The 15,463-nt window shown below is 48.6% G+C and overlaps 1 protein-coding gene and 1 long non-coding RNA gene across 2 annotated transcripts in view; one reads left to right on the top strand and one right to left on the bottom strand.

The window, feature by feature from the left end:
* Positions 1-15,463, top strand: part of MTHFD2L (methylenetetrahydrofolate dehydrogenase (NADP+ dependent) 2 like) — a 356,021-nt gene that overhangs the window by 257,355 nt on the left and 83,203 nt on the right. The window contains exon 7 of the mRNA XM_085636486.1: positions 3,358-3,483. Coding sequence (XP_085492612.1) covers positions 3,358-3,483 — 126 coding nt within the window. The remainder of the gene's footprint in view (positions 1-3,357; positions 3,484-15,463) is intronic.
* Positions 1-15,463, bottom strand: part of LOC146866421 (uncharacterized) — a 262,209-nt gene that overhangs the window by 83,385 nt on the left and 163,361 nt on the right. The gene's annotated exons all lie outside the window — the stretch shown is intronic.

Below are 15,463 nucleotides of genomic sequence, written 5' to 3' on the forward strand. Positions count from 1 at the left end.
TATTGATGATCCTGCAGGAGTGCTCTGTCAAATGTCCATTGCGTCGGCTCCTTATTTCTCCTTTGCCCAATGTTTACCTCTAACACTAACGGGCTATGATCTGATATGATCCTTGGGCATTGTTTATCCTGATGTGAGTGGACCATGCCACCAGATATCCAGAAACCATTCCCCTTAGGACAGTCACTGCCCATGCAGTGGATAAGGCCCTACTTGTAATTTTTATCAGAGTGGGGTCATTTCAGATAGGGGCACAAACCTCATGTCAGTCTATCTAAAAGCAATGCGGGATGAGTGTGGAGTCACCTATAAATCCACTACCTCATAACATCCCAATAGAATGGGCTAGTTGAAAGATTTAACATGACCATGGAAGGCATGATTATGGGCTTATCTGAGAAACTCAGTAAATGGGATATTCTCCTGCCATGCCTACTGTTTGCATACAGGTAGGTTCCCCAAAAAGTAGTTGGTTTTAGCCTCTTTGAGCTACTGTTTGGGCACTCTTTATGGTTAGTAATATAAGGTTGCGAGAAACCCCCTCAAAGAGCCCAAACAGGATATACTGGATGTTAGATTTGGGGGTCTCTAGTTAGCAGAGGTAGGTACCTTTGTCCAAATAGGGACCCTTGTGTCTAGTCAGGGTAAGGGGCTACACTCCTAAAATTACCCCTGCTCACCCCCTTGGTAGCCTGGCACGAGCAGGCAGACTTATCTCAGAGGCAGTGTGTAAAGCTTTTGTGAACACATACAGTCACCACACAGGTTTAGAAAAATAAGTATTCTTTACTTGACTTAACAAAAGACCAAACGACAAAAATCCACAATGCTGTAATCAAAAATAGACTTTAAAATGGTAGAAATAGCTTAGTTCACTTTAGATTGTAAATGCGACACTTTACTCTCAATGTACCGTGGATGCGAAACACAAAGCAAACAAAAGGGTCGCAGGGAAGGTGATGAGCCGTTCCTTACACTCAGGGGAGTGGATGCGTTGGTTCCAAAATGCTGCGCAGGGGAGTTGAGACTTGCTTCCTTACTGTGTGGGGAGTTGGCGTGCCGGTTTCTTACTGCGATCCGATGCGATGACGCTCCGGTGCGATGCGACAAAATGGCGTCTTGGTTACGATGCAACAACGTAGATGCGATGCGTGCACGCCCAACAGCCTTGCGGCGACTCGGTGGACTACTGAGCCGTGACAGGCCCTGCGACATGCTTCTCTGGTGATGCGATGCTGACCTCTGCGGCGGCGGCACGCTTCTCTGGTGATGCGAGGTGCTTCGGCGATGCGATGGTGACAGCGGCAGCGACGGCACGCTTACTCGGCGAAGCGACAGCAACTGCTGCGGCGGCGATACGCTTCTTCTTCGTTGAGTCGTGCTTGCAGCTCCCAGCGACATGCAGTCTCTCAGAAGGCCCAACACAACAGCAGGCACTTCAATTTCCAGCAAGGGAACTCTGGGGGGAACTGGTAGTGAAGTCTTGTACCCCTAACACTTCAGGCAGGAGGCAAGCTCAATGTTCAAGCCCTTGGAGATTTTCTTCAAGATGATCAAAGCACATTCAGTCCTTTTCTCCTTTCTTTGACAATGAAGCAACCACTGCAGGCCAACCCCCAAACACACAGCACAGTGGTTCTTCTCCTCAGCAAAGGTTCATCTTGATCCCCAGAAGTGATCTAATGTTCTAGGGTCTGGGTCCCCCTTTTTATACACACAATTCCTTTGTCTCTGAAGGCAGAGAGTGACTGTACCTAGTCCAAACCAGTTCTTGATGCATTCTGCCAATGCACAACTTCTTTCTTTGTCAGTGTGGGCCAGGGTCATCAAACACACTACAGGAGGTGGAGCCATCATTGTGGAAGGCAGGCACAGCTCTATTCAGGCCCAGATGCTACTCCTCCCACCACTCCCACTGCAGATAGGTCTATTCAGCCTAGTGCTGACTCACCCCGTCTCCTGGAGCCACCCCAGCCCCTGTCACTCACAAACCAGACATGCAATACACAACCTAGCAGAAGCAGGCTGGATGGTTAGGTAAGTAAAACTACCTACTTTCTAAAAGTGGTATTTTCAAACACAGAATGTTAAAACCAACTTCACTAAAAGATGTATTTTATCATTCTGAGTTCAGGCATACTAAACTCGAATTTCTACTGTGTGCCCTGGGTCAGTTAGGATTATAAGCTGTTATAATCAAACTGCCCATTCTGGCCTATGGGGGCAGGTAGCCTTGCAATAGTGAAAAACGAAAATGGCTGTAATTCACTATCAGGACATGCCACACACATCAGGGCATGTCCTACCTTTTACATACAAGGCACCCTGCCCTCAGGCCTACCTTAGGGTTGGCTAACATGTAGAAAAGGGAAGGTTTACGGACTGGTAAGTGGGTGCACTTACCAAGTCAACATGGCAGTACTGGACTGCACATAGGCTCTGCAATGGCAGGCCTGAGACACACTTTACAAGCTTCTTCTGTGGGTGGCACAACCAGTGCTGCAAGCCCACCAGAAGTATTTGATTTAACAGTAAAGCAATAAACAGTTAAAAAATGGAAGGGAGACCCACGCCAATAGTGCCACGACTAACACTGGACTATGCACTATGCCATTGCTCCAGAATGTCTGAGTTTATAAAAAAAGCAAACAGGAATCTGGAAGTTATCCAAGGCAGCCAGGATCTTGCACTTTTGTGATCAGAAGTCTTCCATGGTGAAATACCAGGAAGGACAACTTGTGTGGGTGTTAGAGCCTGTAGCACTCAGAGGCCTCCACAACAAAAGTGTGTTAAACCTCGTCGCTCAAAGCCACAGTCACCCAGGGTTGAGTTTAAGATTTGCAAACGAGCCTGACTGGACTCAAGACAGTTTTTGCGAATGTATTCCACTATATGACCCCACAGCTATATCATATAATACACCCAGATCCTCACAGCATTGTTTCTGGATGCTAAACCGGCATTATACAGCAATAAACTATACATTCCTTCCAAGTTCTAAGCATATATGAATTGTGATATGTGTATAAGTTTCATTCATGCTGTATTTGTTGTTATATTTCCGAGATGTAATTTTGGTGGAGATTGGATTACAAATAAAATACACTAGAGAAGATAATTGGAATGTATATGTATGATATGTACTTGATACACACCAGTGTCAGAGTTCTGAAGGAATCAAATGGTTTAAGACAGAATCTGTACTATGTGCTTGGATTGTGCTCCAAATGACCAACCTAGCCATTCCCTTAATATACATGAACAAGGTTTTCTGTTTGTGATGAAACATAGAGCTTACACCAGTGGGCTATCGCTCTAATGCTCATGTATATTTAAATGTTGTTTCCATTTTTGTAGGTATCCCAAATATGATTACTGGTGACATGGTAAAAGAAGGTGTTGTTGTTATTGATGTGGGTATTAACCACATCGATGACCCAACAACAGGAAAGGCAAAATTAGTAGGAGATGTTGACTTTGAAGGTAAGCACACAATATTAGCAAAGCAGGGTTGTGTTTTGTTGTGTTGTTACTAATGACTATCATGATTTGAAATTGATTCAAAACGATTCATCTTATCATCCATTTTTACCGTGCACTACCCAGAACAAACAATTTTAAATACTGGCCACACTGAGTAGTAGAGAGTACTATAACACCACTGGTGACTGGAAATTGGGATTTACCAAGCGTAGAAATAGAAGACAGATGTGACAGATAGGGAGGCAGAAACACTGCACTCCCTTGCAATTTAAATTTCTGTAGTCTTACGTGCAAACATCTGTCTAGTGTACAACACAGTTAATGGATGTTATATGTTAATTTAGACCTTTTTTGATGCTGTTCATGAAATGTTTTGATTTTGAAAATCCAATTTCACTTTTGCTTGTCAGTAAATCAAATACATTCTTGTAAACACTCCTATCTGGACATGTGCCTAAGAAACTACAGTCATGTTGTTAGTTTTCAAATGGACACTTCTGTAAAAAGTAGTAATCACTTGCTACTAAACCAGTACCCTTAATGTATGCCTGCCATTCGTCTCACCATGCCAAGCCTCTTTTCTGTGTCCCTAAAACCAAGCTATACCTGGCTGATAAACCCAAACTAGGGCAAATCCAGTCCTAGGTTGCTTGTGTTCCAGTTCAGGGAGGACCTGGCTTGGCAATTCGGGTTGCACTGTTCTTATGGAAAAAGGATCAAGACTGATTTGCATATAGCTGGATCCAAACTGAGGTGGCATGTTGTGTAAAACAATGATGTACTGGAATGCAGCTTAGTAATTACCGGTGGCTGAAATTGATTCAAGCATTCCATCCATCCATTTTTATGTATGCTTTAGTATACCTTTTCCCAGTCTCATCCACCTGTGTGTTTGTTTTTCACATAGACACCATTTGATGTTACATATCCCAAACAAATATTATCAGTTTCAACAAGTAGAATGTGCTCATATCCTCCCAAGCTTATTAAAACAATGCCTAGAAGCTTTGTTTTTTTCTTCCTTCCAACTCTGCCAGGCTAACCCTGAGGCTATAGTGGGCCGGGGAGGGGATGAGTGGGAAGCATTCTGTCTGGGGGCCAGTTTTTGCTCTGGCTTTAGGGTCATTCTCACCTCACCCCCTTGGGTTCGACTCAGCCCAAAAGCACTGTCTTTCCCCCAGCCCATCCCCCACTGGGCCATCACTTCATTCTCAGGCATTGGTAGACGGGGAGGGAGAGAGTATTCAGGGGCTTTGCTGGGGGCCAGGTGTTGTCATCCTAGCCCCAGTGTCTTTCTGCACTGAGTGTAAGGTGTGGGGGAAGCAAGGAGGGGGGGTACCGGTGTGTTTGCTTAGGCCTAGCTGTGAGGTTACCTTGACCAGAGACGCCAACTTTGGAACTCTGGAGCTATTAGCTCAACAGCCTGTGATTTTGGGCAAATCACTTAAAGTCATGAGGTGGAAAAAGAAAAACAAATTTGATCTCCTCTAAACACAACTGGTGCTCATGTAAATAGATCTAATGCCTGTGGGACCAGTTCACACTATATAAAACTACAAAAAACATTAAAAAAAATAACCGCCCATTGTTCGTCTTTTAAAATGCTGCAAACGCCAGAGAATGATAATTAAAGACGAATCTTTATATGTTATAAAAGCCTTATTCCTTTTTAACATGGTTTTCTGCCCTTGTTAATTTGACGGTCAGTCACCGGTCATTAAGGCAGCTTAGAAATCAATAAAAAATGCATGTGCCTTACATTTACTGTTTAAACTACATACTGATTAGGGGAAAAAATAAAGGATTCGTGTGATTGACATTTTCGTACAGGCCAGGTTATTAAAATACCCATCAGATCAGGTGTTGTCGCCCTTAGACTATTATATTTCACCTTGCCCGCCAAGCCAAAAATCAGTGCTTCTAGTTTTGCCCCACGTTACTGGCTCTATAAGATATAAAATGTTGAAATTACCAAACATTTCTATAAACATGTGCCCAATGAGACTAATCAATTAGAGATTAATGAAAAGGCATGATCTGGGAAAGTGGGCCACTTTTTTAAGGAGTGCCCAGACCTAATTTTTATCCCAATCCGACCCTGTAATCAACGTGTATCTCAAATAAAGCTCACCCATAAGTGTGGATTATTTCACTGTGCTCACAGCTGTGGAATGAATACCCTCATCAGCAAAACTCCCACTTTTCCCACCTGAGTCCTTCTTCTCTCTACATGGCAGGCAAAAACATACAATTTCTCCATCCTTTCTGAATGGCCTAACTAAACGAATATATGACGATACATCGCATGCTATTGCATCGCATGCAATAACAACACAGTTATTACAAAGCAAGTGTTGTTACAACGCGTTGCTATTATATCGCAAAATTTTACCACACATGCCATTACAATGCAAAGGCATGCTTGGTAAAGGCATACACTTGGTAAAAGTGCTTAAGGTAAGTTTACGAAAGCCGAAACGCCTCGTTTGTGCCATGAAATTTATATTTTTGCAGTACTTTGGAGAGTCTGGTAGCCTTACTTACGAGGAGGGAGTCTTTGTGCATTTTATTTTGGGTTATCCGGTAACCCGTACCGGACCGCCCTTTCGACAGCTTCGACACACCAGAACTGGATGTGTATATATATATATATATATATATATATATATACACTGAAAAAACCATAGGTTTCAGGGGCGTTATAGTTAGCTGGACTTTTCACTCGTACAAAACCATAGAAATTCCCCCGTTATAGTTAGTTCAGCTTACTATAACTCGCGCGCCCGCAATGCACTGCTGATGACGTCACATATTACATCACTCATGACATGGTCAGTGACATCACTCATGACATCACTCATGACATCTCAAATGACATCACTGATGACATCATCCAGTGAATGTGTGTTTTTCTGAAAATTACATATGTTTTATATATGTATATCTCAAGGTCGATGGAAGAATAAATAGGTATATAAGTGTCTAAATGGATGATTTGTTTTTGAAAAATTGATTGTATAACTGACTGATTAAGTGTATCTTAGTGAACATGGCTTAGTGAGTAATGTTTAATTATGTAAATATCTGTATCAGTCTCTCACTTTGTCTATAAGTGGCTGCATGGGTTGGTGAGTAGCTACATGAGTGTCTATATAGGTTATTAGTTGGTTTTTTGAGTATCAGTATAAGTGTCTGATGTCTGTATGGTTCGGTGGGGGTATTACGTAGTGCATAGGTGCATGAATGAGTGACTCACTGTTTGTTTGTGTTGAAGACAGCATGTGTGCAGGACTGTATGGGTGGATGAGTGTGTGCATGGGTGTGTTAGTGTGTGAATGACTGTCTCAATAGTGTCTCTATGAGTAACTACATATGTTTTAAACTAGTATATGTGACTATTGGTGTATATAAGTGAGTATATGTGAGAGTGAGAGATTGAAAGAGTTCCTGTATGAATAAGTATGTGTTTCTATAAGTGATTGTTAAAAAGACTAAGTATGTGTAAGTTTCTGTAGAAGTAAGTGTGGTGGTGTGTGTGTATAACTGTATATGCAGGTAAACGGATGTTTGATTCTTTATTAGCATGAGTGACTATGTGTGTGAGTAACTTTATGGATGAGTGGCGTTGTGTAACAGGATGTATAGGTGTATGAGTACATATGATGAGTGAGTACATGTATGAGTGACTGTATAGGACTGTTGGTGAATGAGTGGATGTGGATGTGGATCTTACAATTACTGAATAGGTTGTTGTAACTGGTATTGGTATGTCCATTGTTTTGAAAATTTTAATTTCTATTTTTGAATGTGTGTATCAAAGGGGGAGAGGAGGTCTGACACTCTATCACAAGGATGATGTCATCAGTGATGTCATGAGTGATGTCACTGACCATGTCATGAGTGATGTAATATGTGACGTCATCAGCAGTGCATTGCGGGCGCGCGAGTTATAGTTAGCTGAACTAACTATAACGGGGGAATTTCTATGGTTTTGTACGAGTGAAAAGTCCAGCTAACTATAACGCCCCTGAAACCTATGGTTTTTTCAGTGAATTTCTAAGGTTTTTTATATGCTAATTCCTAGCTATAACGTGCCTGAAAGCTATGTTTTTTTCAGTGAATTTCAAAGGTTTATTAAATGCTAATTTCTAGCTATGCCTACAGAGATAGGACATGTGAAGAAAGAAGGAAAAACGCACAGAAAGAAAAAAAAGAAATGCAGAAAGAAGCAACAGAAGTCCTCAAAGACGAAGAAAAGTGCAGGAAGAAGTATAACGTGCAGAAAGAACAAACAGAAGAGCAGAAACAAGCCTTGTTGCAAAATCATCCTGTACCCTCAACGTTTTCAGACGGATACTGGTGGTAACTGAGTCTGACTAACCAGTCCTAGAGCCAGTGCTATGTTAAAAGACACTCAGAATACAGTGAAAACACCTACATACACTAGGGCACCCTATTTGTTGGGGTCCCCCTGTGATTAGCATGACCTCCTCTGTAAGCCCCTAGTATATAATAGGGCAGGGGATTAAAACTACCTCTTAAAACGCACCACAGGGCGTGTTTGAACACTTCACCTCATGTCCCGTCCCCTCCCTTCCCCACTGTGTAAACACGCCCTGTAGCCGTTTTAAGTTGGGAGATTAAGTCCCCTTGAATCCTGAGGGTCCCTAGGGTCCAACTAGACCACTAGGTACCTCCAGTAAGCGCCACAGAGCTTCGTTGCAGAGAGGTGTAAAAAGTGGCACGGCCTGCACCACCTCTCTGCAACGCAGAGCAGTGGTGCTTACTGGAAGCACCTGGTGGGCTAGTTGGACCCCAGGGTCCCTCAGGATTGAAAGGGAATTATTTCCCCAACTTAAAAACGGGCCACAGGGCCTGTGGGCGTTCTGAGTTGAGAGATTAAGTCCCCTTGAATCCTAAGGGTCCCTAGGGTTAAACTAGCCCACTAGGTACCTCCAGTAAGCGCCACAGAGCTGCGTTGCATGGAGGTGTAAAAAGGGGCGTGGCCTCAGAACACCTGTCTGCAACGCAGCTCCCTGGCGCATACTGGAGATACCTGTTGGGCTAGTTGGCCCTTAGGGACCCTCAGTATTGAAGGGGAATTAATTCCTCAACTTACAACTGGCCAGGGGGCGCGTTTGCAGAGTGCTGCAAGAAGGGGGCGTGGCCTCCGGCGCGATGCCGGTCTTTTATTTATTTATTTTTAAGAAGGAGGGCTGTGTGGCCCCCTTTCTTTTTCTAATTTATTAGCCCTGGGGACCCCAGGGCCTGCACCCTAATTTTTTTTGTTGAAAAAAATTAATTTGGCCCTCCCAAGGCCTTAATCGGCCCCGGGGACCCCAACCCCCAGGTCATGGCCTTTTATTTATTTTTTTATTCTTTAGGAGGGGGGCTGTGTTGCCCCCCTCCTCAGGCCACTTATGGCCCCGGGGACCCCATCCCCCGGGGCCGGCCTTTGTTTTTTATTTAAAAAATATATATATATATTTATAGAAACACCTAGGACATGCTGGACAAACCGTATGTACCTATCACCATGACGATTTGCGTGATATTCATTAAAAGGCGACTATGCATACAATGAATCCACGTAGAATGTATTCACACCACTAGTGAAGCTCTGACATGTCTGACACCCTACCATGCCTAATCCCGGCGCCCCCGCTGGTGGGTACTCTCCAAGTAGACACCCTTGTCGTTTATTTATACAAACATGGGTAGCTATTGACGGGCACATTTAATACACATGCACACCAAGCCATTCAAAGGGGATTCGACAAAAATTCGACCAAACTATGCAAGAAACCCCCTCACGGTTAATAAAACACACATCCACCGCCGGATGTGTAATACTTTTTATTTTACTCTCTGGAAAGGAGACAAACCTCACTTGACAGTCACAGCGTGCTCCTGGCTGAGCCCAATGCTGTGTTACACCCACCAGTTCCCGCAGAGTGCCAAACCCCTCTGTGTTGTATTCCACCAGCTAGTGCGTATGTGTTAGAAATGGGATTTCTGGTTGGCTAAGGCTTGCGCCAAAGTCAGGCAGAAACCACCACTCTAGTCAGGGCAAGGAAGTTACACGGCAAAGATAACCCCTGCTCACCCCCTTGGTTGCTTGGCACGAGCAGACAGGCTTATCCCTGAGGCAATGTGTAGAACGTTTGCGCGCGCACCCAGCAACAACACCCAAGGCCCACCACAAAGTAAACTCTACACAAGGTATTGTATAAAAATAGCCTTTGTATTATACCAAAACACATTAGATAAAAACACACACTTTACAATGTGCCAACAGGCACAGGCAGAATTTACAAGGGATTATATGTACAGGGGACAGGGCCACATGGACCACTGTCAGGAATTAGCACTTTTAGAACATTGGAATAATACTGTAGTACAAAATAACATATATAGCACACAACCAGTAACTACTGGTATCAGGTAAGTACCACCTACGCAACCCTAACCACCTTAGGAACATGTCACGCAGGGAAACATGAACACACTAGCATAACCACTACTAGTAAAACAATCTCCAATGCATAAACACAGTTTAGGAAGACAAATATCATGAAGACATTGCGCAGGCGCAAAAGTACATATCTGAAAATCACCAGGTACCCTAGGGGAGGGCACAACACAGCAGAACTGTCCCCAGGCCAACTGGCCTCTCAGGGGTGCAGAAATGGCCAATATCCAACTGTCAGGGCGCGACTGCGCAGGCTGCGCAAGCCAGGCGCACAATGCACAGGGGCACAACCTACACGATGCAGCTGCCCACTAAGTGCTGGGCAGCTGGAGAAAATGAGCGTGGGCACCACTGTGCCTTTGGAGCCCTCTCTGGGCCACGACAATAGGGGCGCCTCGTGGGTTCAAAACAACAAATGAACTGCCCCCTAGAGCCTTTCAGGGCTCTATTAAAATATGGCCCCCGACGTTGGAGCCACGGGGCTCTGAACACAAAAATGCCGAGTTGGAGCCTTCACGGCTCGTGAACAAATGTGCCCCGGTAGAGCCTGTCAGGGCTCTTTCAATTATGCCTCGTTGGAGCGCACTAGCGCTCGGAATCAAACCATGCGGGGTGTTGGAGCCCCACGAGCGCTCTAAAATGATATGCCCCCATGATGGAGCCTCACAGGCTCTAGAACAAAGGTGCCTCGTGGGAGTCCTTCTAGACTCAACAAAATACTGCCCCCGTCGTTGGAGCGCACTAGCGCTCTAAGCCAAACAGGCTGGCCCCTTCGTTGGAGCCTCTCTAGGGGGGGGGGGGGGGCTCAAGCAATTCACAGCGCGTTAGAGCCTCCCTCGGGCTCTACACAAAGCAGCCAAGCATTAGAGCCTCACAGGGCTCTGGGAACAATTGGGCCCCGTTAAACGTTGGAGTCCCGCTCGGGGGACTCAGCCAGAACTCAGGACCTAGCGTGGGAGCGACCCCTCCCCTCACTCACCGGGACACTCCAGGCGCTGCACGGACGTCTGCGGTGGCGGCGGGGGTCTCTCCTCTGGTCGCGAGAGCGGGGTGGGCTCCCGCCTGGGTGGGGGACACGGCGCTTTTCCTCCAGAGTCCCGCCCCCGGCCTGCCTGACTTCCTGCAAGCCCGGCCGCGGCGGTGAATCCCAAACTCGGTCCACAGAGGAGTAGGCTCCCTCGTTAGATGTGATATACGGCGGGGTGGGCACCCGCCGTAAGTATAATCAAATAAGCGGGGTGGGCACCCGCGAGCACCCCACAATGCGGGGTGGGCACCCGCCAATTAAATAATTAAATGAGCGGGGTGGCTCCCGCTCGGTCGGTAAAGACGGGGCAAATGCCGGGTGGGCACCGGCTGGCAGTAATAAAGCGCTCCTGAGCGCTAAGGGCGAATAAAAGCGCTTCCAGGTGCTTTGGGGACCCAAATAAAGCGCTCCCAGCGCTTTAGGGACAAAAGAACCACAAAGTCCAGCAAAGTTCTTCCCTGCATGCAGCAGGGCAGGGGTGGGGGCAAGGCTGGACCCAGAGCCAGCTCACTGGTCCTCCAGGCAGGGAGGTAGTCCAAGTGGCGGTCCTCTGGTCCAGCAGCAGCAGCAGCAGCCCCCCTCAGGTAAGATCCTGGCAGAGAACAGCTTCTGTGGGGACACAGCCCCATTTTTATACAGTAACGCCCTTTGTTCTTGGTTCAGGGTGAGGGGGAAAACCAGTCGCAGCTGGTTGGGGAGCACCCTTGATGTGCTCAGCCCCTCACTCTATTCACTGGCAGGGCTAGGGTCGTCAGTCGCACCACAGGGGGCGGAGCCAGCATTGTGTGGGGGAAAGCCCTGCCCTATTCAGGTCCAAGGTGCACTCCTCCCCAGCCATCAGCATGCTAATCTCACACTCACCACTGGGGCAGACCCAACCAGACTCCTGGAGCCAGGCTCACCAGCCAGCTCCAGCCAATCACACGCCAGACACACTGCACACAGAAGTGCCCACTTCTAGAAGTGGCACTTCCACACTAGGTACATGCACGCCGCACACATCATCGCGCAGCATTCAATCACACGAGTCCGCACATACCAAACTCGGGCCTGCACACCCCACGCATCAGGAACTACTAGGGACACATACATTCCCCATGCATTCCTAAGGGAGGGCAGGCCTATCTCACCACATGCACTCAGAGTGCGCACGCACTTTACCCTGGGACACAGGGAAAGTGCGCAGAAACCAAAAATCACCACACCAAGTCACCAGTAAAAAGCAAAAAAGTTCAGGGGTGAACCTGCCAGAAGGGCCAAGTCCAACACAACCCCCTTCCAGCCAAAACGCAGGGCAGACCAATCACCACCGTGATGGACTTCCCTGCTTGGGGCGATAGAACACGGACGCGGGCCCGCAACTGCAGGGACACCCTCCGGTTCTACGCCACGGTGAACCCATGGAATTCTTTCTAACACCACTGTCTGGACCAACTGGGCTACCCCACTGGTACTCCCAAGCTCTCCGCGGCCAAGACCAGGCCCTAGGCCACCCAGGTGCCACTGGTCTTTGCCTAACCATAGAGTGGGGGGTAGGAACCCCTGGCACATAGCGTCCATTCTCCACTCTTCCTGTCTGCAAGACAGGACTAGACTGCCACTGGTTCTCCAGCCTAGGGTCTACACCCTCAGGCGGACCAGGAGTCTCAGGGAAGGCTCTCCTCCCCCTACCTCTTCTCCTAGGGTTCCTCCTCCTCTGGCGAGGGGTACACCTAGAACGCCATTCCAACCCAGGGTTTAACCCCTCAGGTTGTACCGGGGCCAGAGGTGGGCTCTCCCACACTCTGCACCCCCTTCCAGAACCCTGCTCCCTACCAACTGGGGCGGTACCTCTGGAAGAAGAACCAGTCGGGACGCTGATTACAGACGTCCCACCCTTCAGGTCAGGCTGATCCCAAACCTGGCCTTCCAACCTCCGGCCTAGAACCTTTGGTGGAATAATCGCCTGGCACTCCAGGACTTTTGGGGACTTACACTCCATCCCCCTGAGGCTATCAAATGACACATATGTCGAGCGACTGTCTGTCTGGCGCTGATCTCCCGTCCCCTGTCCACCTGACAGTGCACAGAGATCCCCCAGAACAGAAGTGGTGTCACCCTGGTCACTACACGGGATCCTAGCCCAACTGGGAAGTCCCTGACCCACCGGCTCTTCCACTGGGGAACTCATCCCCCAATCACTCCTCACGCTGGACTCCTGTACCCTCCCTACCGGAGCGGTACTGCCAGACTCCAGAACCACAGGAGCCCTGTTTACAGGCGCTCCAGGTCCTCTACTCACTAAGAGATCTTCCTCAAGTGGACTAATAGGACAGCCTAGGTCCCCAACTTGGTGTTCCCTCATGAAACCATCCAAATCCTGAGGCAGGGTTTCGGGCATCTGGGGACCCTCGGTCACCCCCTCACTCCTGCTCCACTGAGCCAGGCAGTGAGCCCCTACACCCTCCTCGCTATCCTGGGACCTAGCTGGGATACACTGAGCCTCCTCCACCACGCTGGGCTGGAGGATCTCTGACCCACTATTGTTGGAATCACTCACTAATGACTCTAAAGGACCTCTGGCCCTTTCCCAGCGGTCTGCTTCCTCTGCAAGTTCAAATGGACAAAAAGAGTTATACCTCAACAGGTGTTGGCGCAACCCTGGAGAACAACTACTGAGCATCTGCTCTTTGAACATATATAGCACACAACCAGTAACTACTGGTATCAGGTAAGTACCACCTACGCAACCCTAACCACCTTAGGAAAATGTCACGCAGGGAAACATGAACACACTAGCATAACCACTACTAGTAAAACAATCTCCAATGCATAAACACAGTTTAGGAAGACAAATATCATGAAGACATTGCGCAGGCGCAAAAGTAAATATCTGAAAATCACCAGGTACCCTAGGGGAGGGCACAACACAGCAGAACTGTCCCCAGGCCAACTGGCCTCTCAGGGGTGCAGAAATGGCCAATATCCAACTGTCAGGGCGCAACTGCGCAGGCTGCGCAAGCCAGGCGCACAATGCACAGGGGCACAACCTACACGATGCAGCTGCCCACTAAGTGCTGGGCAGCTGGAGAAAATGAGCGTGGGCACCACTGTGCCTTTGGAGCCCTCTCTGGGCCACGACAATAGGGGCGCCTCGTGGGTTCAAAACAACAAATGAACTGCCCCCTAGAGCCTTTCAGGGCTCTATTAAAATATGGCCCCCGACGTTGGAGCCACGGGGCTCTGAACACAAAAATGCCGAGTTGGAGCCTTCACGGCTCGTGAACAAATGTGCCCCGGTAGAGCCTGTCAGGGCTCTTTCAATTATGCCTCGTTGGAGCGCACTAGCACTCGGAATCAAACCATGTGGGGTGTTGGAGCCCCACGAGCGCTCTAAAATGATATGCCCCCACGATGGAGCCTCACAGGCTCTAGAACAAAGGTGCCTCGTGGGAGTCCTTCTAGACTCAACAAAATACTGCCCCCGTCGTTGGAGCGCACTAGCGCTCTAAGCCAAACAGGCTGGCCCCTTCGTTGGAGCCTCTCTAGGGGGGCAATTCACAGCGCGTTAGAGCCTCCCTCGGGCTCTACACAAAGCAGCCAAGCATTAGAGCCTCACAGGGCTCTGGGAACAATTGGGCCCCGTTAAACGTTGGAGTCCCGCTCGGGGGACTCAGCAAGAACTCAGGACCTAGCGTTGGAGCGAACCCTCCCCACACTCACCGGGACATTCCAGGCGCTGCACGGACGTCTGCGGTGGCGGCGGGGGTCTCTCCTCTGGTCGTGAGAGCGGGGTGGGCTCCCACCTTGGTGGGGGACACGGCGCTTTGCCTCCAGAGTGCCCCGGGGCGCAGGGTAGGCTCCTGCCTGCTCCGGGGCTCGAAATTAGCCGCGAGGGTTCAGTTGGAGGCGGGGTAGGCTCCCGCCCTCCTACTTCCGGTTGTCCCGGAGTCCCGCCCCCGGCCTGCCTGACTTCCTGCAAGCCCGGCCGTGGCAGTGAATCCCAAACTCGGTCCACAGAGGGGTAGACTCCCTCGTTAGATGTGATATATGGCGGGGTGGGCACCCGCCGTAAGAATAATCAAATAAGCGAGGTGGGCACCCGCGAGCACACCACAATGCGGGGTGGGCACCCGCCAATTAAATAATTAAATGAGCGGGGTGGCTCCCGCTCGGTCGGTAAAGACGGGGCAAATGCCGGGTGGGCACCGGCTGGCAGTAATAAAGCGCTCCTGAGCGCTAAGGGCGAATAAAAGCGCTTCCAGGTGCTTTGGGGACCCAAATAAAGCGCTCCCAGCGCTTTAGGGACAAAAGAACCACAAAGTCCAGCAAAGTTCTTCCCTGCATGCAGCAGGGCAGGGGTGGGGGCAAGGCTGGACCCAGAGCCAGCTCACTGGTCCTCCAGGCAGAGAGGTAGTCCAAGTGGCAGTCCTCTGGTCCAGCAGCAGCAGCAGCCCCCCTCAGGTAAGATCCTGGCAGAGAAGAGCTTCTGTGGGGACACA

The sequence above is a fragment of the Triturus cristatus genome, chromosome 2_1 (genome assembly GCF_964204655.1).
Source record: "Triturus cristatus chromosome 2_1, aTriCri1.1, whole genome shotgun sequence".
NCBI lineage: Eukaryota > Metazoa > Chordata > Amphibia > Caudata > Salamandridae > Triturus > Triturus cristatus.